This window comes from Zonotrichia leucophrys, chromosome 5, assembly GCF_028769735.1.
Source record: "Zonotrichia leucophrys gambelii isolate GWCS_2022_RI chromosome 5, RI_Zleu_2.0, whole genome shotgun sequence".
NCBI classification, from domain to species: Eukaryota; Metazoa; Chordata; class Aves; order Passeriformes; family Passerellidae; genus Zonotrichia; species Zonotrichia leucophrys.
In genome coordinates, this window is record NC_088175.1 from 15,264,920 (window position 1) to 15,290,391 (window position 25,472).

The window sequence follows — 25,472 nt, forward strand, 5'->3', positions numbered from 1 at the left end:
GGCTTCTACTCAAACCAAGCTTCTCTTTTTAATGAGAAGCTCTCTTTTTTTAGTACAGATTTTCCTGTAATGTGAGCATGAATACTTTATTTATCCCACAAGAAAGGAAGCAACAGGGCATTTGTGTTAATAGACCAAAATGCTATGCTAGTGATGTGAAATTTATCTTTGGTTGCTTGTGCTGTTTTCAGAATCCAGACACCAACAGCAAGGCAGGGTGTGCTTTATTTTGATTATAGCTGACCTGTTGCAGATGACGTCATCTAGAACCAATACTTACTCTATAAAAAACTCACATCTCTCTGTTGGAGAGAGAGGAGACTACAAAAGGTCACCTAAAGCCATTGAATTGCTCAGAGAAAGTTCTGGGTGTTCATAACTAAGGCCCCATCTCAACTTCACAGCTTTTGTTTCTTTCCGATTATCTTGGATGTACTGAATGATGGTTGTGGAGCCTCTGAGCTGAGCAGTACTACTGCTGTTCCTTTCCATCCCTACTGTACTGTCTGAGATGGCCATTTAGGACATCCCTCTCACAGCTAGTGATGGAGCTAAAACACCCCAAACTTGCATCAGACAGTGTGTCATGGGATAGGTCAGCCAAGGAGAACAATGAAGTTAAAAGCAAAAGAAATGGTATTAACTTCTTTTGTAGGAAAAAAAATCTAAAATTTCCCAAAAAATACTTGTTGAGCCTCTTCCAATTTCAAACAAAACATTTTTATTCCCATGCTTTGCATTATTTCTGAAGTATTCTAGAGAACATACATACTAAATGCCAGAAATAATACAACTTGCTGAGACAGATTTAAAATAGCAAGTACTACATAAAGGTGTGCACAAACCCAAAAATGGCTCAAGGAATTGATCAGACCAGGAATGGAGGAGAATACCTATACGATACAAACATTTACAAGAAAAGGTCTGGCAAATAAATTATTTAAATTGTATTTGCCTGGACCTTCCCAAGAGCTTCTAAAATGTTTTTTACCAAGTTAAACACAAGAAGGACTATGCAAGATAAACTGGAAATATCAAACTTCATTGATAAAGGCAGTATCTCAGAATTCTTTTAACAGGCATAATATATATGCGATAATGAGAGGCAGAAAAGTTCAATAATGTGTAAATATATCTGTCATCCATTAGTAACAGCAAATAGCTGCACTAGTTTACAAACAACCTATACCAGTCCAACATACCACATCTTTCTGAAGTCCTACTACTTTCTGTGAAAGAAATATTCATATTACTTTTAAAAGCACTTTTAACATAAACTTGATTTAGTCTTTCCTTTCTTTCTGAAAAAGAGTGTGATTTAAGCTTGGGTTTTCTTTTTCACTGGTACACTAGTGTCTGTGAAGTCCGTAGGATAAATGTCCATTAGAGCTTGATTGTCTGTGCTGCTGCTGAGGTACTAAATAAAGGCACTCACTCACTCTTTCTCCCTTTAAGGGTTGTTCCAGTATCAGGATGGTGGCAGAACCTGGTAGGGAGGCTGTTGCATCTGGAAACTCCCATGTTTATATGGGATTCTCGGACATGGCCTGAGCATTACAAATGCAGCTGTTTCAAGAGTAAGGAATTTTGCTGATCTGCACACTTAACAAGCTTTAGAAGTCTTTCTGTTGTAACACTGGGCAACTCCAGATTACAGAAGAGCAGGTAATAAATTATTATTTGTATGGATTTCAGCAGTTTTGCTTTCAGAGTTTGCTGAGAATCAACATAAAATGGAAATATGCCTCTCCCCCAAATAAACAGCCAAAGTAGTCTATAATACAATATTGTAGATTTCTTAATGGCATTGACAGTGAATGATTATTTATTTTCTATAAGACCATCTCATGGAATTCATTAATCTAGGCCATTGCTTCTGCTCATTGAAGCAGCCTTCATTTATAATCAGAAATACAGAATCAAATTGAGTTTTAAATACTTGGAAATATAGAATCAAATAGAGTATGTACATGGCATTTGCAATCACTCAGTTTCCAGCTGCAGTAGCCAGCAGTTCAGAGGGCTTTACCATTACAGTTTTTGGATGCCAGTAGCCCATATTATATAATCCCTGACTATTGTCTGATCAATTTAATTTAGTTCCTCAGAGACTATAATTCCATGAAAACCAGCATAGATATTACAAAATTAATTTAAAAATACCTACCTGAAGGCAAATATTCTCACAGTATTTTCCATTCTTAGGCCAAGGCTTTCAAATATCTGAGTGAAATGATCCATGGTAACCTTGGTAGCAGCTCAGCAGAGCCAGTCTGTGGAGCTGGCTGGGACCAGGTGTGATCCTGCCAGCAAAGCCAGGCACTCAGGCCACTCTGGTGTTAACAATGCAGCTGGAGCAGAGCAGCTCCTGCCCTGAGTCCTGGTGTCTGCAGGACGTGGAGGGCCAGGCCTCGTTTGTTTGTTTGTGGTGTAAGAATGAGCCAAGCTTGCCCTTGGTCTGGCCCCACCTAGCAGCAGGTAGGGCAGAAGGATGCTTTAATGCTGTAGACTGGGGGTTGTTCCTTGGGTCTGAGCATGGATTTCCTTAACACACTGTGGAGAGCACATGTCCCAGCTACAGCAGGCTGTGGTCAGCCAGAGGATAACTATGGGATTCTCATAGTTTACCAAGGTTAGGTAACAGATCTCACTACAAGATAGATGTTCTTAAAACATGCTGAGGAGCTAGAAGTCAGTAAACTGTATGGCAAGAAGGAACCTAAAGGTGTGATCCACTCCCGTGGTCTAAGTTGAGGTTTGAGGTGGCTCAACATAAAAAAGGCTCAAAGGAAAGTTCTACCCTGTGAGAGAGAGGTAAGTAGGGACAGCAGAAGTGGTAAGAAAGCAGGGTGTTCAGGGCAATAAACATGCTCAGATAAAACAGCACTGAAATATGGTAACAACTGGATCAGTCATGCAAAAAAACCTAAACAACCATCATTAACTTGACTGGGTAGCCTGGTCTTCAAAACAAATTCAAATAAACCAGCTCCTAAATAGATTTATCCAAAAGTGAGAGGGTGATAGTAATGGACACAAATGCCCTAATTTTTCTTACCTGTCACCTTATGAGCAGCTGCAAAATCAGGGAAAATTTGCCTTTTACCACTATAAAGGCAGTATGAAGAAGAAACTTGTTTTCCCACCACACCAAACTAAACCAAGAACAGCAAACAAAAGACTAGATTTGTTTTAGGTCAGGATGACAGAACGAGAAGAAACCTCTTCCATTTTAGGCCTGATGGAAGTTTTAGAAATTTGCTCTTAGAAAAAACCCAACCTTTTGACATGTAGGTGTTTAAGAGCTTCAACCTTTAATTTTTTAAAAAACCACGATTTTAATTATCCAGCTTTGTCCAGTTTTTTTCAGTTATATAAGTTATGTAAGTTACCACCAAGTCTTACTTACTGTTGGGCTTCTTTCTTTTTTTCTTTTTAAGATAGGGGATATTTTATATTTGCTCAGTTTATATATATATATATATATATATATATGTATGTAAAAATTTCCTATTTGGGTAGAGCATTCACATCTACTTCTAGAATTATCATCAGGACCACATGTTTTGCCCTGCACTGATAAGAGATTCAAATAAGTGGTTTGTCTGAAAGAAGACCACTCTAGAGGTACTTTCAGCTATAGCAAAGCATAACCTAGGGGAAAACGTTATGGACAATATTATCTCTTCACTTGATTCACATATGGACAATCACCTCTTGCCCAGGTTTTGGCTGTGATACTTTGAGATGTTAGAGCTCAGTTTGCTTGCATTCTTCTACGAGAATTTGGTTCTGCATTGTCACAGCAGGAAGGTAATCATTGACTGGGTCTTGAATGCTTGTAAGAGCCTGACCTATCCCTCGGCTGATTCTCTGCCCATAAGACCCACTGCTGTTTTTGGCTGAGACTGTCTGACCTCTGTAGACTTGAGCCTGATGCTCACAAATGCCAAACTTGCTTAGCAGGATGAACACATCTCTGCGGAAAGCTTTGGTGAAAATAGCGTAAAGGAAGGGGTTGGCACAAGAATTGAGCGGGTAGAAAAGTACCAGCAAAATCTTGGAATTGGAGACAGTTATCAGTGGTTTGTTCATAATGGCAGATAAAGCATGGAAAGAGATGGGAGCCATGCACAGAAAGTCTGTGAAAATCAACACAGCCATCCTCTTGGCAATTTTGGTGTCTTTGTCCCCCGATTTGTACTGGGGGTTTCGCACAGTTACGTAGATTTTTATGTAGCAGGCGCAAATGATGACGAAAGCAATAATATTACATATTAAAACAAACACAATGTAGGCTTCAGCCACTGGCGTTTCCGTGTCCATGGGCAAGCAGATGCTGACTTTGCTGTAGCTGCTGACTCCGAGCAGCGGCAGAAGGGCGAGCAGGATGCAGGAGAGCCACCCTGCCAGCATGACGAGCACGGCGTGCCGCAGGCGGATCTTGCGGTCGGGCCGCATGGCGAAGGTGATGGCATACCAGCGCTCCAGGGTGATTGCGGTCAGGGTGTACACAGACAGCTCGCTGGCAAAGACCGTGAAGAACCCGGCTGTGTTGCAGCCAGGCCCTGTCTGCCACTCTATGGCGTGGTTGTAGTACTCTGACCTGGTGTAGAGATCCACTGAAGCGATCAGGAGGAGGTATAGCCCCATGCAAAAGTCAGCAAAGGCCAAGTTACACATCAAAAAGCGAGGTACAGTCAGTTTATAATGACTGGTGAGAAGGATGAAAAGGACAAAAATATTGCCTAGGATGGCAAGCAGGTTCACAAACCACACCACGATCCTCAGAAATTGATATCCCATTATATCCTCACAGGGATTAAACTCATCAGGCTCTGGCGTGCATATTACGTCTTCATTGCCTCCACAGACAGGATAGTCATAATGACTGTCAAAGGTCTGCACATCTTCCATTTGAGGGTTCTTGAGCTCTTTGCCAAAGCCAAGATTTCCGTCTCCATGCTCCTCCAAAAAAATGTAATAATGGGGATTTTCATGAAAATTTGTGAACTTGGTGTTTGTGTCATACACAGCGTTGGTGTGGTCTGTGTATTCCTCTGCATAATCTTTGTAAAATGGGTCTCTGAGAGTCTTGACTGATCTCTTCTGAAAGCTGTGGCTGCTCTGGTTACACATCAGGTACTCCAGGATCCTGAAAAAGTAGAGGGGGAAATCACTGCTGGCATTTACAGTCTGACTGGTGCACAGATTGTGAACAGAGGGAATGCTTCAAAAGCAAATCATCCTGGATGAAAATACAGCTATGAAAATGTGATTGGATATATTGTTGTTAACAGACCATGAAATGTACAATAGCTTTTCTGGGCTATTTTTATTTAACTGTATTTTTAATTTTATCCCCAGCAGTAATTTTACTTGTTTGTAATAAAAAGATAATCCATCTTCTTTTTTGAGATCTACAGTCTTAGGAGGTAAGAAGACATTTATTTACTCTTTATAACTTCTTGTATAATACATGCAATATTACTTTCTTTTTCACTGTTGCTTCTCCCAGAACTTCCATCAGTCTAATTTCTGTTCAATAGCTTCTTTACAGCTAACTAGCAGTGCTGGAATTTGGAATGCTGTACCAAATGGTGTGTTACAGCAGTATTTGCAGTCAAAAATTTTTCAGTAGTTAACAGCTTTCCAGTTAGAGAACATGAGACTTGAGGCTATAACCTCTCCAACACTTTTTTCCCAGGACTTGCTGTAGAACATTACCCTTTTCTTTTTTGTTTCGCTTTAATTCTGGGCTCAACCAGAGGAGGAACTGCTACAAAAGGACTTACAAAAAAAATTGTTCTGTCACTTCGCAATTGTAACCTGTTTCAAAGAACATTGTCTATACCTAGAAAAAATTGTTACAAAAGTGCCAGTAGATGTATTTTTATAAACATTGTTTTTACTGATATATTTTTAAGAATAAATGCCAGTTAGTGAAACTCACCCACTTTTTTTTTTCCAGCTCTTGAAAGCACAGCAGTGACTTGGGTATGATAGGTCAGCTCGCATTAGCTGAAGAAATACCTTTACAGCTGGTAACTTCTTTAAAGTCCACGTATTTTTGGCCATTAGTTCTTTCAGGCTTTCCAATCCTTTGGCTGGAAGGTTGGCAACAGCTGTTCTGGAGACGTCCCTAAGAAAGAAAAAGATTACTAGATCAGGTTTTTTTTTTTCAAATTGTTACTGTTCTTCAGGAGTTTCACAGAATTCTACAGTAAAAATCAAATCCTACGGAGGTGGGGGGTTTATATTGCCTTGCTAAGTTCTGATACCATTCAAATTCAAGAAGGCTGTTCATTTCTCTATGATTTTACTGTCTTTTAAAGCTCTTGTCTATAAGACACATTCTGTGTCTTTTAGCACAGAATAGGTATTATAAAGAAATATAATGACTTTTAAAATTACACCTTTAAAGCCAACCAGATACAAATCCATATGCAACCACACAGTTTTAAAAATCCTTTAAAGAAATCACATCTTCCACTGGAAGAGTTATATTCCCTTAGACTTCCTGAGATTAATTTTAACCTATTGGCATGTTTTAATAGAAAGCATTGCAATTCCTACAAGAATATTCTCTATATACCGAAATTTAATTCTTCTAATGTAGTCCATCCTGAATCTGTCAGAAAACTGAGTATTATGTTTGTTGCTTTCTACTTGCTGCTGAGGTGGACTATGAGAGAGATGATGCACATCTCTCTCTGATGGGGAGGTGGCTTTCCTTTCTGACTGCCAGGTGAGTTTCACCTCATCCTGCTAGTGTTTTCTACTCAGTTTTTTGCTTTGTCCCAAAACCTCTTCTAGTGACACTTGAAGTTAAGATGTTTTTAGAATTACAGTCTGTGAAGAAGTAAATCTGTAAAAGGAGTTCTAGGGTGGGAGCATCGTTTGAGCATTGTTTTGTCATGAACACTCTCATAATAAATAAATCTAGTTTTTCTACACTTTCTTATCCATCTAGAAGTCTTGCTCACTGTCTGGTTTCTTGAACCCAAAAGGAAATTGGAACCAATTTTATGCTTTAAACGACTTTTAAATGTCTACAACATTTGCGTTTGCTCTGTTGTTTCTTTTTTCCTTTTGGTTTGTTTGTATTTGTTTTTAAATTGAGTTAGAAAATGCTCCTCCTTTTAGTAGGAGGACTTTTTCATTTCTAAAAGCTCCCTTACTATCATATGTTCTTTAATATGTCACAACTAATTAATTTCAACGACATGAAATTCTTTTTTGTTCTTCTGGAGTCCTTTTTCATAGGTATTTCTACCGACGGCCTGAAGTGGCTCTTACAAAAGTCTGAATATTGTCTGCTATCATTTTACATTCTAAAGGATCACAGAGTAGTTGAGTTTCCAAATCATCCAATTTGACCTCCTGGATCAAACCAGGGTCACCTGGAGCAGGTTGCTCTGAGCTGTCCCCCATTGACTTCTCAGCATCCCCAGGTCAGGAGACTCCACAGCCTCCTTAGCATTGTGTTATGGCATTTGAGCACTCTCACAGCAAAGAAATTTTTTCAGATGTATGATGAGGTCACCTCTCATTTGTCTCTTCTCAAGGCTGAACAGGCCCAGCTCCCTCAGCCTTTCCTCGTGAGAGAGATGCTCCAGAGCCTTAATCATCTTTGTTGCTCTCCACTGGACCTGTGTCAGGAGCTCCAAGTCTCTTGGCCTGAGGAGCCAGAGCTGGACACAGCACTCCAGCTGTGGCCTCACTAGGGCTGAGCAGAGGGGCAGGATCACCTGCCCTGACCTGCTGGCAATGATTTTCCTTCTTCTGCAGCAAAACATCTTGGTAAATTAGATCTTGGGATAGATCTTACCAAGACAAGGCTGGCTTTCAGCAACCTTCATAGGTCTCCATCAAGTTCTAATGGCTGTGGCAGCTGTCTGCAGGTAGGTTAAACACTGTGATGGGAGAGGCTAAGACTCTTTGAAAGGGAAATTACAACTCACAAACTTTTGAGTGTTTTTTGAAGATGTTCTGGCACAAGCTTATAGAGAAAGATGATCTTGTTTGTGCAATGAGTTGGGAATTCTGACAAGCCTTGACAAAATCAGATATCAAGAGCTGTTGAGGTAACTAATCTGTTACGAGACAAGGGGAATGTCTCTCCTGGATTCATTGAAAAATAAATAAGAGAGTGGGGTAAAAGCCAAAAGCCTGAGAACAGAGGACAGGACTTCGTGTGAGAGGAAGAATGGAAGGTTAACTGGTATCTGAATATACAGGTTACTGCAGCAGGGCCCACAGAGGTGAGGCTGGCTCTGGTACTACTGAAATACTCATAAACAGTCTGGGAAGGAAGTGATAGGAGCTGCAACAAAGCTTGTTTCTGGTACAAAGTAATACAAGGTAATGAAAGCCAAACCTGATTGTCTAAAGAAGCAGAAGGCTTCTGCAATAGTATGTGACTGAGCAGAAAAATAATATGCTTCAAAATTAATGAATGTAAAGTACATTTAGGAAAAAAGCAATTCCAACCTTACATGGATGACAGTGGGATTTAATTTAGCTAGCACTGGAAAGTTCTTGGAGTCCTCTGCAAAAGTCAGATCAGTGTTTTTAGTCATGTTGAAGGAAAATGGAATGCTGAGAATTCTTGGGAAAGAAATAGAAGATGGAGCAAGAAACTTCACTTTGTAGGTCTAGTCTGACTGTAACTTAAATATTATCTGCAATTCTAAAAATGGTATATGCAGTTATAATAAGAGCATAGAAAGCTGCAACTAGGATGATAAAAGTTTCAAGTTGTTTATATATGAAGTAATAAGGTGCAGATAAGGATTTTTCTCTTGAGGACAGCTACATCTGGAAGCAGCAGTAGTAGACTATAGTGCCATGCAATTTGTGAAGAAGGTGATTGGTAATGATTATTCACTCTTGTGACATGAGTTTTGGAGCTCAGTGGAGTTCCAGAGAATGGAGTTCAAACACACTTAAGAATGTGAGGCAAGAGACTTAAAAAATTATGCCTTCTCTTATTTTTACACAACTGCATAATTGTGAAAATCAGTGCTGTGGTTCATCATGTAGGCCAAAAAGCTAAATAACAAGAACAGTGTACCTTTTTGGTTTGGTTTTGTTCACATTCCCATCAGAATTGTCTGGGTCAGCAAGAACACACTGGGGGACAAGGGCTCATGGTTTGGAAACAGCTGCTGAGAGGAGTTTCTCTGGATGCACAGGGAATGGAGCTGCAGCTCCTGGAGAGCTGTGAACAGAAGGGAGTAGCAGGGCTCCAGTTGTGGAAGCAATTTCCCAGGGAGCAGAGGTGAACATGCAAAGTCTGTGGCAACTCAAGAGTGTTAAAAAAGTGTGAAAGAAACATTTGTTCAGTGAAAAGAAAGGGCTTGGAAGAATTAGTTGTAAGACTGTCATTTCTGTTCTATCTTCCTGTGAATTCTTTTGTGTATATGCCTATGGGTGTATATTTAAGCAGACAGGTATTGTAGGTTTTGTTTTTAAACACTCTTTTGTACTGAGGACCTTGGGGAAAAGTTACAGGAAGAGATGCCTTGAAGTTATGGTTGGTTTAGGATTAATTCTGGTGCAGGGCTAGCAATAGATACTTTGTCCCATCCATAGGCCATATTAAACACAATGGCTCAGAAGTTTGGAAGTTTCCAAAATCCCAGTTTGGGAAGTCCCTAAACTGCTGGTATGTGGTGTCTGCCAGCAAAAAGCCTTGTGACCTCTCTGTACCACTGCTATCACAAATTAAAGAGCTTCCTGCAAGTCTGGTGACAATCTGTCTCCCAATGGAAGATAATTCTTTAGTTATTCTACCTAGGCCCACACTTTGTGTGTGTGTCAGCTGGCCAAGAGGAAAGTGTGGGATTCTCAGGGATTTTTTTAAATCTTACAAATCTAGTCTTGATGATGATCTAATCAGATTCACAATCTACTTCAGCATAGCAGCTGTCTTCAAACTAGATCGAAAATACTTATAAATAATTACTAATCCTCAGAGCCATGTGAATCCAAGTAGTTGGAGTTGTCTAGACTATAGTATCTGTGCCTGCATTCATAGAGAAGACACATTTTCCTGAATGATCTTTGTGTGCCAGTGTATAAAATCATTAAGGTTGGAAAAGATCTTTAAGATCATCAGTCCAACCATCAGTCCAGCCATCAATCTAGCGCTGTTCCAATGCTTTACAAGCCCTTCTGTAAAAAATCTTTCTCTAATATCCAATCTAAACCTCCCCCAGCACAACTTGAGGTGATTTCCTCTTGTCCTGTTGCTTCTTACCAAGCCTGATCAGCCGGGTATGATCAGTCCCAGTCAGTCAGGGATGATCAGTCAAGTTTCTGATTTTGGTCTGCTGAGAAAAATGGGAACTGACTGCAGTTGTGCCTGTCTCATTAACATCCTATCATATGGATAACTAAGATGATGTTTAAACACAACAGTGCTTACATTGCATGTAGGAGTGTCTTGCTGGCACTGCCTAGCTACAGCTTACACCCTTAAAGAAACACAAGAGAATGGGCAAGAGGTCTGATGGACTTGTCAAGAGGATCTGTCTCAAACTGAAGTGGCCATAAACCAAGCTAGGCAGGAAACTGATAAAATGATTGATAGCAAGTCACAAGGACTGGATGGTTTTCACCAGAAATGAAGCTGAAGGAGGAAGTAGTTGAATTGGTAAAAGTGTTGTGGAACCTTCAGCTTCGCTCCTCTGCAGAAAGGCAGCAAAGAAGCCACACTGAATATGATATACCTGGGCAAAGTCAGCATGTAAGGGGCTTTTGTAAAAATAAGTCCTGCCTTGCAAACTTCTCTGAGCATTGTACTTACGATCTGCTCAAAGTCTCCTGGGACTTCTACAAGGCCTTTGACGAATGCCCACAAGGTTGAGACAGAAACCAGGCAGACACACTCTTGTGGGAGGTATCACATGCTCAGGATTATGGAAAAGCCAAGCAACATTCTCAGCTCGCCTAAAGCCAGACCAGACCTGAGCTTTTAAGTAGCCATGGTCTGCAGCCCACTCAGGTACTGCAAGTGCTTGTGTAGAGTTCTACACTGTGAGGGGGAGCAGCAACCAAAGTGCTCTCAACCCATCTCAACACTTTGGCTTGGCAGTGGTTTTGTTTCGTCCTCTCATATTTTCTTGCATTTCTAGGCTGTTGCTTATCTCAGCTGAAATTTACACATTATATTGAATGAGGTTCAGATAAATGTGGGAATAAAACAAAGCTTATGAATTCACAGATGTTGTTTTCTGAACCAACTGTATATTATAGAAGTGTTAAACAGATACTCAGTTGCTCAGATTTTTTTTTCTTTTTTCCTGGGTTATTATATTTAAGTCTAGTTCTTTGTTGGTTTTATGAAGTCACTATTTCAGAACTAGATCTAAGTAATATTAGCTTTTATCAACAATCCTTTTCATTGCTGGAAGCATGCAATTGTAGTTTGAAATCCAGTAATAGCAATAATTTAAAAGACAAGTAGTTAAGAAAATGAGATTGAATGCATCATAGTACAATTGAGACTTTTTACCTAATCATATACAAACTTCTGACAACTGGAATAGGCAAAGCATAAAATATATAATAGATGCACTTAAACTACACATACTATTTTAACTCTAGTGAAAGATTTTTTAAATCTAAAAATAAGCATTGTTTGATTAGCAAAATACAGAGTGCTCCTCTTGCTCAGAGACTTGCTTATGTCCCATGCAAGGAACCATTTCTAGATTGGGAAATGATGCTTTAAAGAGCAATTCTTCATTCTACAGATAATTAACTGCTCACATGTACCTTGAGTGACTGTAATATTTTGAATTTGGACTCTGTTCAAAAGCTAATTGAATAATGAGCCTGATTGTATTTTTGTTGTACTCTGTTGAACTTTTGCTCTCACAGCAGCTCTTGTTGCATTTAGTAAATCGGGTCCACCGAGATGCTGAATCCTTGCCAAGGTTTCATTTTGAGGTGAAGAGCAATGTAATGTCATCATTGTCTTAAAATAGTCTTCTAAAGGGAGCAATCAGTGTATACATCCACATACATCTGAGTATACAACAGTGACAAAGGAACCAGAATTGCTGACATCTGTTTTCCTCTATTCAGTGAGCACAATCCCTGCTTCCTCTGCTGTTGTAAACTGCAAATTTGAAAAAAAAATTACCTAGCTTTTCACTACTTGAGTATGTTTAATTAGGTGGTCTGAGAGCATGGCCAAACTCACACAACATACATATAGTCAGGCACAATTCTTTGTAGTTAAATCTTTCTCATTAAAGTTTCTTTAAAGCCAAAATGGAACATTACCCCATTAGGGTGGATCCAAGGTCAGTATTTCAGCCTTTAAGTTGCTGTTGCTGCTGAAATCCTGATCAGAAAAAAAGCATGATCTCTGAGGCACACATTCCAACTACCATAAATTCCTATCTGAAGAGTGGATATAGGGAACTCCAGACAATAACTTCTGCCAGCTTGGTAGGGAGGCAAGACGGAATTTCTCTTTAGAACTCCATAAATGCTCCCCTTTTGAATTTTTTTTTTTTTTTGTGCATACTGCTGCCACTAGAAGCAATGTCATTCATTGTCCCAGAGAAAAAACAATATTCTCACAATAATTTTCCATAGAGTTAATTTTCAAGAAGAAACAGCTTGGAAGTAAAACAACAGGGTGCCTGAACAAAAAAATTACTTAACAAACTTTTCCTTATAACAAGCTAAGTTGTTTACAGTGCCCAAGGGAATATGGAAGGGCTGTATTGGTCAGACTTTTCAGACTGTTTCACTAGTTAACAAATCTGGGGTCTCTCTGTAAGTAACTCATTGGTCATGATGGCAGAGTGGGGTGTGTACTAAGGTACCAATTGCAAGGACATTTTTGTTGCCTGTGGGAGATGTTAATGGCCATTGACATGACACAACCACAAATACTAGGTTTTCACTCAGTTTTCATATTTTGACTTCAGCCCTCTTAAGGTAATGCATATGTGGGAGTGTCAGAAGCTCTTTTGTTCCTGTTAAAGTAATTCTAGTTCCTGAAGATCAGCTAAGAGATCTGTCCAGGTGGAAGGATTTCACTTTAAATTGTTGCTCATTTTATGGCAAACCTTTTCCACATCACACATGCAGAATAATTCCTGGTTATCTGTGGGTAACACAAGCCCCTAAGCTCCTATTAAAATTACAATAAAACATAATTAAAAGCTAATAACATGAATTGTTAATTCTGTACTGGTTTTGGTTGGCACAGAGTTAAGTTTCTTTAGAGTAGCTTGTATGGGGCTATGTTTTTGATTTGGAAGTGAAAATAGTGTTGATAATCCAGGGATGTTTTAGCTCTCCCTGGGCAGTATTTACACACTTTTGTTTTTCCCACCATCTGACCAGTGAGGAGGTTAAGGGTGCACAAGCATTTGGGAGAGGACAGCCAGGACAGCTGACCCCAGCTGACCAAGAGATATTCTAGACCTTCCCAAATCATGCTCAGCACTACAGACTGGGTGAACATTTGCCAAGACTGCTATTGCCAGGGGACTGGCTGGGAATCAGTGGGCTGGTGGTGAGCAATTGTTTTTGTTACATCACTTGTTGTTCTTGGGTTTGGTTTGTTTTCTTGACCCTCTGATTTTTTTTTTCAACATCCCTTTTTCAATTATTAAAACATTATCTCAACCCATGATTTTTCTCATTTTTACCCTTCCAATTGTTTCCCTCATCCCATGGGGTGCAGGGGCAAATACATGGCTGTGTGGAGCTGAGGTGCAGGCCAGTGTTAAACTGTGATGCCATCCTAGGAGCTCTATCTTAGGACTTACATAACAAGGTATCATGTTGTGAAATACTCTGGGTTTTTCAATCCACTGTTGATTTACTGTGCTGACATGCCATTTCTGGCCCTCTGCCTTTGAGAAGCAATACCTCTCTCTGTAATGACACTATAGTAAGTACCACATCTCTTTAGTTGTAAGTACTGCTAGGACTCTTATTAGCCATGAAGGTGTATCATTCTAAGAGGAGATGGATAGCTGGCTTTTGAGACTGCAAGTATAAAACATGTCCTGAGATCAAGGATCAGTGGTAGCTGGGATAGCACAATAGTTATGGAGGACTAGAAAAAAATTCAAGTCATTTGAGATATCTAACTTGAAAACAGGGTAAAAAGGAAGTTCTTTAGTTTTTAGGAGTTGTTTTTTTTTAATAGGCACATCCTGGGAAAGCATCTCTAGCCCCTAAACCAAGAGGTTTTGTGTAACTGTTACATCTCCAAGCTAGCCTTTGCTCAGGAAGCTTAACTGGCTCTTACAGCATACAATTAACCACCCACAACCTTTTGCAGCATATTATTACTTGTTCACCTGTCTAGCACAACAACAACAACACTACTGATGCTTTAAATATCCACAATAATCAAGAGTCAAAAATCTGTGCTTCTGCAGGCTCTCACCTGTAAAAAGAGTCCTTCTTTTGTATTACAGTTGTACAGCCATAAGACAAGATGTATTACAAATCTTGCATAAGAGTATTTGGTAGGAATAGGATTCCTACATCCTATGGAATGTAGGATGCAAGCATTTCATAAATCAGTTCCTTCAAGTGCAGGCTTTGTTGCTGGTATTATTTTTGTAAACATACCATTCCTGTCCCTGCTGCTCTGATGCTAATGGTTGTGAAGAAATTGTAAGCTAAAACAGTATTATTTTTAAAGCTTTCTCTAGTTCATTTTCACCTACTTACAGTAGAGTTGGTCCACTGTACACTCCCAGAAATGCATCATCATTGATAACTTTGAGGTATTTGTTCTTGTGCAGATAGCTGCAGAAACAAACAAAATACAGTGATTTGGAAGTAGTTATCCATAGGTTACTGAAGATCTCTAGTTTACTTGCCTGCACAGATGTACAACGGCAATATGTATAAAGGCCATCCATTCCCAACCACATACTGAAACATAATCAGTTACTTCATTTTCTGTGTACCCAAGAAATAAAATACAGGTTTTCCATTTTGAAAAGCAATTAAATTCCTCAACAAATACTTTATTTTTGCTAATTTATTTATTATCTTTGTTCTAAGTTTTTTCTCTCACTGTCATACACATAAGAGCACGTGCATATATACTCTATCTCCAAGTACATATGTGGGAGGATGAGGTCAAATAGTTTTGTTTTCGTTCATCAGAATGAACGAAATGTTCATTCTGTGTTCATCAGGCTGAACACACCAAGTGACCTCAGCTGTTCCTCATACATCCCCTCAAGGTCCTTCACCATCCAGGCCTCCTTTGGACACTCTCTAACTTTAATATCTTTTCTTATATTGTGACCAAAACTGCTCACAGTGAGGCTGCACCAGAGGAGACCAGGACAATCCCTTCCCTTGCCCAGCTGGCAGGCTGTGGTGTGGAAAAAATTAAGTTAATATTCTAATCCTGTCCTGGTTCAAGTCATTGGCAAATTTTTCATAACATTCACTGGATATAAGTTTATATTGATCACCATAGTAAGAAATGAGAAGTAAATGCACTTCATCTGGGTTACACAACACAAAGTCTTAGAGAGCCAAATAATGCTTCTGGCATGCTATTCATTGGACATTACTCATGCCATAAACCTTGCTTCTTACAGAAGGAAATAGTTTACATCACCTTCTTAGCTGTTGTTTGAAATAAATTTTAATTCTTTATTAATACATGGCATTCTACCATCACCTGGTGTTTGTGTTTTCTGAGAACTGATTTTCATATTCTCTAAATTGGAACATTATTGTTCTGATCATTTCCTTTAGTGTGCAAATTTGCTTATGATTTTTTCTGCAAAAATAATACAAAAATTAATACCAGAGCAACAGTTAAGATTTAATCCAAGATTTCAACATTAAGTTGTAGTGTTGAAGGACACAAAAACCTGCTTAACCTAATAAAACCTGTCTGCTTTAGTAACTAGATGCTATTATACAACCACTTAATTACTTGTCCAATTTTGAAATATTTTCCCCTGATGTTTGAGTACCATAGTGACTAATAAACCTGAAATATAATAGCTGATATGTCTGATAAAAATCTTCAAAGTTACAAATAGAAACAGTTAGAGACTTTGGGAAGTACAGAGCCATGTGTTACTAAGGAGGGGCTGCAGTGTTAGCTGCCAGTTTTCACATCCATGAGTCAAGCCCATCAGAATGTACAATTTCCTGATGCTAATTGGTTTCAGTTGCTTAGGCCCTTTTATTTTGATAAGTACTGCTTTTAGATGGAAAGAATAAGACCTTGGTAAATAATAATTTGACAAAAAAAAGCTCATGTAGAGTCAGTTCCTTTTGAAAGTGCCATTAATCCTGCTGTTACTGGTAGTTAAATGATACTGAATGTCATTTAAATTCCCTGCAGAAGAGAAAACTACAACAGTGGTATAACATATCTAAACAAATCTTAGAAGTTTTAGAAATCACATAGTTATGTGTAATATCTAGCCTCAGTGGGGACACTAGAATAATTGTAATTTTGGAGAGTTGGTAGATGGCAATCAGATACACACGAATACCCCAGTGCAAACTACAGGAAATCTGTAGCAGTACTGCAGAATCTGGAGTAGGAGATGCTGATGTTTTTGTAGTGCTCAAGTAAATGAAGGCCCTTTTTCATGTTTTTCAATCCAGTCAGAGCAGTAAAGCACCTATACTTGTGTTTAACGGTCTCTATGGGGGTCAGGGGTAAGTAGGAAGAATATTGCATTAAACCTCGACCACACCAGAAAACTCCATGGCTGCAGGATGCTGAGCAGGACCTTCTGAGGGCACAAAACACCAACAGGACATTTCAAGTGCTATGTAAAATATATACATCCAGCTGGGTTATGAAATGAAGGTTAAAGAAAGGGAGAACAGGTAAAAAAAGATGCAAGTGAGCAGTACTAAGGATTCATCATATGATTTTTCCACACAATTGTTTATCTTAACTCTGAGCTGTGCCAAGCATTATAAGTGAACCCTGAAAGTGCATACTAAAGTAAATATATTCTTTTGGAGTTTATTTTTGTGATTAGATTTTGGGATTGCACACTTTCCACTTCAGTAATTTAGATAGTTCTGTAAAAGCTCATCACAAATATATTTTGCCATTCACTGAAAATATCTTTTAAAAACTCTTCTTTCCTCACCGATTAACTTACAGAAATAAACATTGGTGCAGCAGCACTACTTTGCAGGAGTGATGCAGTTTGGGACTTAATGATGGGTTAAGATGAGAGATTCGAGTGTGAGATGAATGCTTTCAGTAAAAGTATCCCTCAGCCCTTCATTCCTGGTTCCTGACTTTCCTGCCCTTATGAAACTTACACAGCAGTACTGTGGATCCTTGCTGGATGGCAAGACCACCTAGGTAGTGCTACTATTCAGTATGATAATGGAAACCCTTTATCCATGATTTTTCACCTATACCAGTATTAACTTTTTGGCCCCCTTTAATTAATAGGCATTTTAATACAGCAAGAGTAGTAGAAAGTCATAATGCATAGTAGAAGATAGCCTCCAAGATTCCCAAAATGTCTTCTGATTTATGGATGGAACACTAAGTCTTTGAATAATTTGCAAAAGTTTTTTATTGTTTTGCTTTGTTACTTACTTTTGTCCTTGAGATACTCATTCAAAACACATTCAAATTTCCCTCACCCTTTTCCTATTAGTTTATTTTTGCTCCTGTTTTTGTTAAATTCAAATGCTCTTGGATCAGACCCAGAGAAAAACAGGCATTTCGTTCACTATACAGTGGTAGATAAACAGGAGTTCAAATTAGAAATGTCAGAATAGAGAAAATTAAATATTTGCCTCTTACATTAGCTTAATGCTGCTGCTAGAAACAACAAATCTCCAAGCTTGCACTTAGCAAAATTATTCTTTATCCTGTTGTACGGTAACCAAACTACTTCAGAAAATTAGTTTAGAAATTTCAGTTTAGTTTATCAAACACATAAAGTCTTTACCACTCATGTTCATCTCCCTTGTTTGCCTTGTACATCTAGAGTAGTGCTCTGCTCCAAGTAGATGTCATATGATTTAATTAGGAGAAAAGTTTTTGTTGTAATAAACCATTGTTACTGCTGGTAGATAAACCCATGAACATAAGTCTAGTTTTGGTTATTCTGTTGGTTGTTTGTTGTTTCATTTTCTTTTTAAATTTGATTGAGTAGTGCATCATAGTCAGTCTGTGGTAGGATTCACTTAGGGTCATAAATCACAGAAATTACCAGGTTGGAAGGGACCCATAAGCATGATGGGGTCCAACTCCCTAGTCCTTGCAGGATGATAAAAAGCAAAATCGTGACCGTGACCATGACCATCATCCAGATGCAATTTGAACTCTGTCTTGGTGCTGTGACCCCTCCGCTGGAGAGCCTGTTCCTGTGACTGGCCACCCTCCTGCTGAAGGACCTTCACCTAATGTCCAATTGAACTTCCCCTGATGCAGGTTCATTCTGCTCTCTTGTCTCCTATCACTGGTCACCAGAGACAGATCAACCCCCCCCCCCACTGCCCCCCTTGAGGAAGCTGTGGGCTGCCACCAGATCTCCCCCTCATGTTCCCCTTCTCCAGGCTGAATAAGCCAAGTTACCACAGCCACTCCTTATAAGTCTTGCCCTCAAGGCCTTTCACCATCTTGTCTTCTCTGCTTTGGACACACTTAAAGAGTTTGACATCTTGCTGATATTGTGGCACCCAAAACTGCCCCCAGCACTGGAGGTGAGGCTGCCCCAGAGCAGAGCAGACCAGAGCAGGACAATCCCCTCCCTTGCCTGGCTGTGATGCTGTGCCTGATGCACCAGGGCAGGGCTGGCCCTCCTGGCTGCCAGGGCACTGCTGGCTCAGGGTCAACTTGCCATCAACCAGGACTCCCAGTTCTGCTTCTGTGGGGCTGCTCTCCAGCCTCCCACTTTGTATGTATAACCAGGATTACACGGTGCCAGATGGAGAATCCAGCAATTGTTATTGTTAAATTCAATATAGATGGTGATGGCCCAGCTCTCAAGTTTGTCCAGATCTCTCTGTAAAGCCCTCTACTCTCCGCCTTTAAAAATACTTATGTATCTTTAAAGAACACTAAATAATTTTTTTTCTAAAAATAAGCAAACAGCATAGGGGGATAGAACATAAGTAAATAAAGGAAATATAGAATATAATCTTAAAGAGTTGCAGCTGAGCCAATTACTAAGGATTAGGAGCAGGCCTGATGTTAACAGGCCACACCCGTAGCCAATAAGAAGAGTGTTACAAAAGAGTGGATTGGTGGGAACTGCAGTTAGGTGGCTGCTGGGAGAAGAAGGAAGAGTCAGTGCCTAGAGGAGATGCCCATGAGAAACATCAAGGAGGCACGGAAGTCCAGCAATAAGGAACCCTTGCAATGTAATGTCAGCTAACAGTATCTACAGAGGCTAGTATGTGCTGTCTGCTTCTCTCCTTCCCAGTTCAATAAAGCAGATGTTTAGGACTCCAGATCTTCTAAGACCACATTTTCCTTTTATTTTTTAATAATAAGGAGAATTCCAAAGAAGATAGAAGCAACAGTACCTGCATACTATGAGAGAAGCATAAAGAAAAATTGCTACAAGATAGTGTCCAACCTGTGTTTTGTCAAAATGTAAGAAGTGGAAGAGCCAACACAGTTAATATAATGGCCAAGGCTTGGAAAGTTTCTGAGTATTGCTGCATGCAGCTTAGAGGGATTCAGTCAAGACACTGGCTTTATTTTTGCCATATTTTACATCTTGCAATTTCTGTGGGCACTAGTACAAGCACTATGTCATCATGGAAAACTTCCTTTTTCATGTGGAACTTCAAAGTAACTGAACTAGTGTGAATAAAATCAGATCTATTCCAGATCTTTGGTTTAACTCAAACCTTTCAGACTTTAGGAAGTCTAGCTAGCTGCTAAGATAAAATAGGCAGTTTGGAAAGATTAGGACCATGTGAAGTTTGCTCTTATGGAATTCTTATAGAATTTAAGCCTAATTTAAAATAAAGCACTAAAAAGAATCATATCTATCCTCATGTCTCTCTGGTTAATTTAAGAGCTCATGATGAAGAAACCTCTTTACTCATAAGAGTGACAGAGTTTTTGGTCAAACCTCTGTAGGACAAGAGTAAGCTCTGCCAAAGTGAATGGGGTCACTAAAATTGAGATTTATTCTCTCTTAATGATTGAAGCAGATGATTTTGGGTATGGTGTAAAAAGGATGTTCACTCACTAAAGATTATTTTTTCAGGAAATACAATAAGAAGTTGGGATATATGAAAAGGTTAATTCATGCTTTTGAGATGCGCATCTCATTTCCAGTGTAAGTGGCTGGTTCCTCTGAGTTGCTCCCAGCACCTTACACCACTCTCTTTTTGCAGGTAAGAGACACGTGTTAAAGAACTGCTACCATTATCAGGTAAGTGCTACACTTACTAACACAAACAGTCTTGTAAAAAAAAGCATAATTTCCGTCCAAATTGTCTTAGAAAAGGTACTGATCAAACAAAGTTTTACTGTAGCTTCAAGCCAGGACAAAACTCCCAATTAAATTACTTGCCATGATTTTATTTCTGAGCTATAAATATGCATACTAAATGAAAGCACACTGCAAAAGACATTAAGCAATGATACTGTTATTGCTGGCAGAAATTAACATCCTCTCTTTGCTCTTTTAAAGTAATTAAACTAAGATAGGTATTTCAGAGCCTCAAATAAGCAGAGAAGTTTGGGGTTTTTTTCTGAAAGAAGAGAATTACCTGCTACTTACATAGCATCCAGATTTGTCCCATTAAAAGCATGGCCTTGAATACTGGTAAAACCATTATTGTAGAGTTTTCTGCAAGCAAAGAAGAAATTACATCAGTGTATTCTGGGCTGTTTCAATACATGAATACCTAACATCCTATGCATCATTTTTCTTTGCAACAGCACATTCATGGATGGGTGCAGTTTAATCTCTTGAAGAAGCAGCAGTTACTGTGCAAGGTCAAACAGATGCCCAGAAGTGCACCTGAATCAAGGTTGCCATGTGGCAGGTGTGCCATCCACCTCTATTTACAGCAATGATAGACTAAACCACTTTGTTATAATTTTCCCACTCTTAAACTAAAAGCAAGGGAACAAAATCCTGCTAGGATTGATTAAGGAAGGCTACAGGAACTAACTAGCAAAAAAGTTGTGATTTTACTATCAGGCATGCTTTAAATTTTTGGAATTCATTCTTTTACTCCCTTAGAGCAAAAGGATTTTTTTTAGAATTTCTTTAGAATTCATCTGTTTGCATTCTAATGCTCTTCCTTCCAGTTCAGTTCATAACTCATTACAGTAATTTCACTCCCATCAGCTCTTTCTTTTGGCTCACATTGACTGACTTGCATTACTGAACTTTATTTAAGAATTTTCTTTAAAATATAACTCTTCTGATGTTTGCCATCCATTAGTTTCCATGGTATGTACCACTCAGGTTGCAAATAAAGTTAGACACAGTTATAACCCTGATGAATCTTTACAGGGAGAGAACTTTGCACACTTTCTCCTTTGATTTTTTTTCAAATATAAACATTCACTGGCACTAGGGTCATAGAAAAACTACTTTAGTCAAGCCAGTTTAAAGAAAAGAGCAGGACTGATTCATATAGCTGTCAAAGTACAGAATTTATGCAAACTAGACTATAGATGCTATCTGTGATGTTTCTCTGTTGCAAACTACTAGAGAGTAGGAAAGGAATAGTTTTATTTTTAAACATTTTGCCATAGGCAATTACCAGAGAGGTGATTGCCTTGTGACTTAACCTGGAAGAACTTACAGGGTTAGAGATTCATTACAAAGCCCATGGAAAGCATTTGCAGGCACTGAAGTCATATAAGGATTATCTGCAATTTCACTGAAAAAGGAGACAAAATATCACAATCAAACATCTGCCCAACAGAGCATCTGGAGAACAGCTTTGTTATTAATTGTTATGTGTCTTGATAATAAATAGAAGTTTAAAACATAATTATTTAAATTAATTAATTTAATGTATTTTAATATTAATATAAAATAAATTAAATTGCCATATTTATTATACGTTTAAATTTATTTCTTCAAATAAATAAGTTTAAAATAATAACCTATTAAATTATATCTAAGGCAAGAAGATACATGTAGGATGAAGAACTGAGCATATTCCAGCACCCAGGAATACAGCTCATGAGGTGAATGGGTTTTGTAGTTGTGGTGAGGTGAGCCAGCCTGTGTGATGATGGTGGCCAATGGCACAGACAGGGCCCTGTCTCATGAGCCAGAGGATCAGCAGAGTGAGTAACCATTACCATTGCAGTGTCAATTGAACAACCCATGTGGCTTTAGAGCTGAAATCCTGCTCTCTAAATTCAGGTAAGATATCAGATAATACCTTATCAGGACAGAGGCATTTTACTTTACAGAAGTGCATCTAGCACATCTCTTTCACTAGTAAGTGAAATAACTTAGTGATTCTTCTCACCCCTTGTCCAAAGGAGTGTTTCACTACTCATTTCTTAAATACTTTAATTTTACTCCAACTCTGCATTCTTCATAAGTACATTCTGTCTTCAGACCAAAATTCTGTTGTAACAAAATGGAGAAAGAAAAGCTAAAGAGATGTACTATTACTAAACTGGAGAAAGGAGAGAGGAAAAAGCTAGTAGAAACAAAGGGTAGAACCAACTATTTGATTGCCCTTTTTCTGATTTTTCCTGAATAATACTATAGTCTGGAAACAAAAATATTTTGCAAAGGTTTCTTTTTCTTCAGCTTGTGGAGTAGGTACAGCCTAATAAGGCCCATGCATAAAGTCCATGGGCTGAGAAGTCAACAATTACCCATGTGCCAGAAATAACCTCATTCCTTTTCTGTGCTACATTTGTGCGTATATATGTGCTGACACTGAACAGTACTCCAACCATTTTCATTCCAGGTAGTTTTCCTTGATAGGTGGTTTCCACCACAAGTTATTTGGGTTTGAAATTTTGCAGATTAGTTCATTTTTTCTAAATAAATGTTTACTTGTAAGTTGCTTCACCTCAAAGGCAGAGTCATACAATGAATGGGTTTCCCCCAAGCTATATCTTACTCATTATTTAGAAACCTATTATTTTTCAAGAGCATTTTTTTCTTGATGGAAGAAACAAAGAGTCTTTCATTGAATAGCAATATTTAGAAATAGATATCATAGAACTACCTTGAAAGCACAGCTCTATTCTTGAAAAACTCTGTGCAGCATATAAGAACTATATTTATATTTTGTTATAAAAATATAAAAATATAAAGATATCAAGGCAGAAGTAAAACAATTTTTAGCTTTCTGCCACTTAGAAAGGCACTGAGTTAGTTAAAGAAAGAACACAGATGGTTGTATAAACTGCTTTGTTTCATCTAGCCTCTTCAATTCTTGGTTCTCTCTACTATGTAGAAGTAGGTCTAGCAGAGTTTTCAATCTAAGCTGAAGCCTTTCTTGTCTTTGAGAAGCTCCCTAATAGTTTTTAGGATGTAGTTACATCTCAGAGCTCTGACGGGCTCAGGTTTCAATCTTGGAGGCCCACAGCCAAGGTGAATGTGTGTTAGAACAAAGCTTATTTCTGGTCTCAGAACTTCCTTGGAAGGGAAGATCTCATTGCAGAACAAGCAGCATTCCTCTACTGCTCTGAGGTTCATCCTGCCCGTGGCAGACCATGAATGCAGTGGGAACTGACCCTTCTCAACCAAAACCACCTTTAGCAGCACTGAAACACGGCCTGTGCTGGATCATCACTCACATCTTTGCAAATCACCTTTAACATAACACACCTATTTTTAATTGCCTTTTGTCTAGCCCATCCAGCATTCTCTTCCAGCTGAAAACTGCTACAATATAAGATTTCTAACTCCTCTCTGGGACCAAGAAGTGACCAAGATACTTTTACCTTGTTTCAGCCTGCAAGTCTTTATCTGCAGCACTCTTCCTCCTCAGCTTGATTACGGCTCAAACTTCTGACTTAGTTTAAAACAGGTGGATATTGTCTGTGCTTTTTAAATACCAAGAAACTCCTGCTTATTTTAGAGTTCAAAGCAGAACTCTTTGTTTCTATAATACCTTTAAATATAATAGTGGAAGACCTCCTTGTCCCCATTTGCATTCTATTCTTTTTCTTCAAGAAATTATTCTGCAGTTTTCTTCACCATGCTAGCAAAATTTGTTAGAAGAATTTTGATAGGATGACTTGATGTTAGAAGGATGTATGCCAGCTGAGGTCCCATGTGTCACACTATTCTCATTTCATATTAATTCAGCCATTGCAAAACCAAAACCAAAATAAAAGCAAAGGGCCTGTAGAAGTTGGGTGTTATAAATGTGCTGTGTGTCCATGTCTCTAATTCAGGTCAAATGTGTAGTGCTAGGGGAGCTGGCATTCTCCAGATTTGGTGCTAATGCTCATTGAAATATTGCTTGAGGAAAACCACTTTGTCAAACTTAAATGATATTTTTCTCAAAACCAGAAATGTTCATTATACATTTTCATGTGGTCTGAGGATGGCAATATTCTAACCAGCTCTGAGGACAGATACTTACAGCAAAAAATTCACATCAAATGAATAGATTTTGTTGAGGTCTGGAAATACTTTGAGTCCAGTATTAAAAATACCACTGAAAGAGGGAAGAAACAGAAAAATTTGCTGCATCAGTGAACAACAACCAACAATGTATTAAAAGTGTTCAACAGAGCGGGATGGTTACTGCATCCTCTCTATTGTCAATCAATTCATTTATAATCAACTGTCCAAAACAGAAGGATGCAAGAACAATATAAAAATTTCCAAATGCCAGACTTATGATAAATTATAGAATCTAAAAAATGAGAACACATATTAATAAGACAGCCAGGTGGATCTGTAGAGGGAAGCATCTTGTGAGGCTGATAGGAAGAAAATAATTAAAACTCTGCTTTAAGAGTTGTTCATATAGCTCTAAAAAGGGAAACTGTCTAAAATGTGAAATGCTTAAAGCCTCTTCTTTATGAACTCCTATAGAGTGAAAACAACTGTAGTTCTCAATTTTTAAAACTATTATCCTGAAATGGAATTTTTTTACTATCTTTTTTTATTACTTTCACATCTATAGGAAAAACCTGGACAAATCTTTCCTCCTTGCCGCTGCCTCCACCACGTACACACAGAGGCCTTTCTTCCAAATATTACTCAAAATCACGGAAGTTTCTTTAGAAAATCATGAGTAATTTTCAGGATTTCTTTCTGCCTTATGAAATCAGGTGTCTATAGGTGAGCTTTTCACATTTGGCTGACAGCTATGCTTTAAAACCCTGTGTAAATGTGTAGTAAATACTAAAGACATGTATATATCTGTTGTGTCCTTTCTTCCCACTGATTCCTACAAAAATGGAATAAGTCAGCACTTATCATAAGAAAAGAGCTAGCTGTGGAATTTTGCTAAGGAATATTAGTCTATTCTAAATATTTAAT

The 25,472-nt window shown here is 38.6% G+C and overlaps 1 protein-coding gene across 1 annotated transcript in view; it reads right to left on the reverse strand.

Annotated features, from left to right (window-relative positions):
- Positions 1-844: 844 nt before the first annotated feature.
- TSHR (thyroid stimulating hormone receptor) overlaps positions 845-25,472 on the reverse strand; it is a 46,876-nt gene continuing 22,248 nt past the window's right edge. The window contains exons 5-10 of the mRNA XM_064714844.1: positions 24,565-24,639; positions 21,799-21,876; positions 20,760-20,828; positions 14,722-14,799; positions 5,954-6,142; positions 845-5,155 (exon numbers count right to left, since the gene is read on the reverse strand). Coding sequence (XP_064570914.1) covers positions 3,751-5,155; positions 5,954-6,142; positions 14,722-14,799; positions 20,760-20,828; positions 21,799-21,876; positions 24,565-24,639 — 1,894 coding nt within the window. The 3' untranslated portion in view covers positions 845-3,750. The remainder of the gene's footprint in view (positions 5,156-5,953; positions 6,143-14,721; positions 14,800-20,759; positions 20,829-21,798; positions 21,877-24,564; positions 24,640-25,472) is intronic.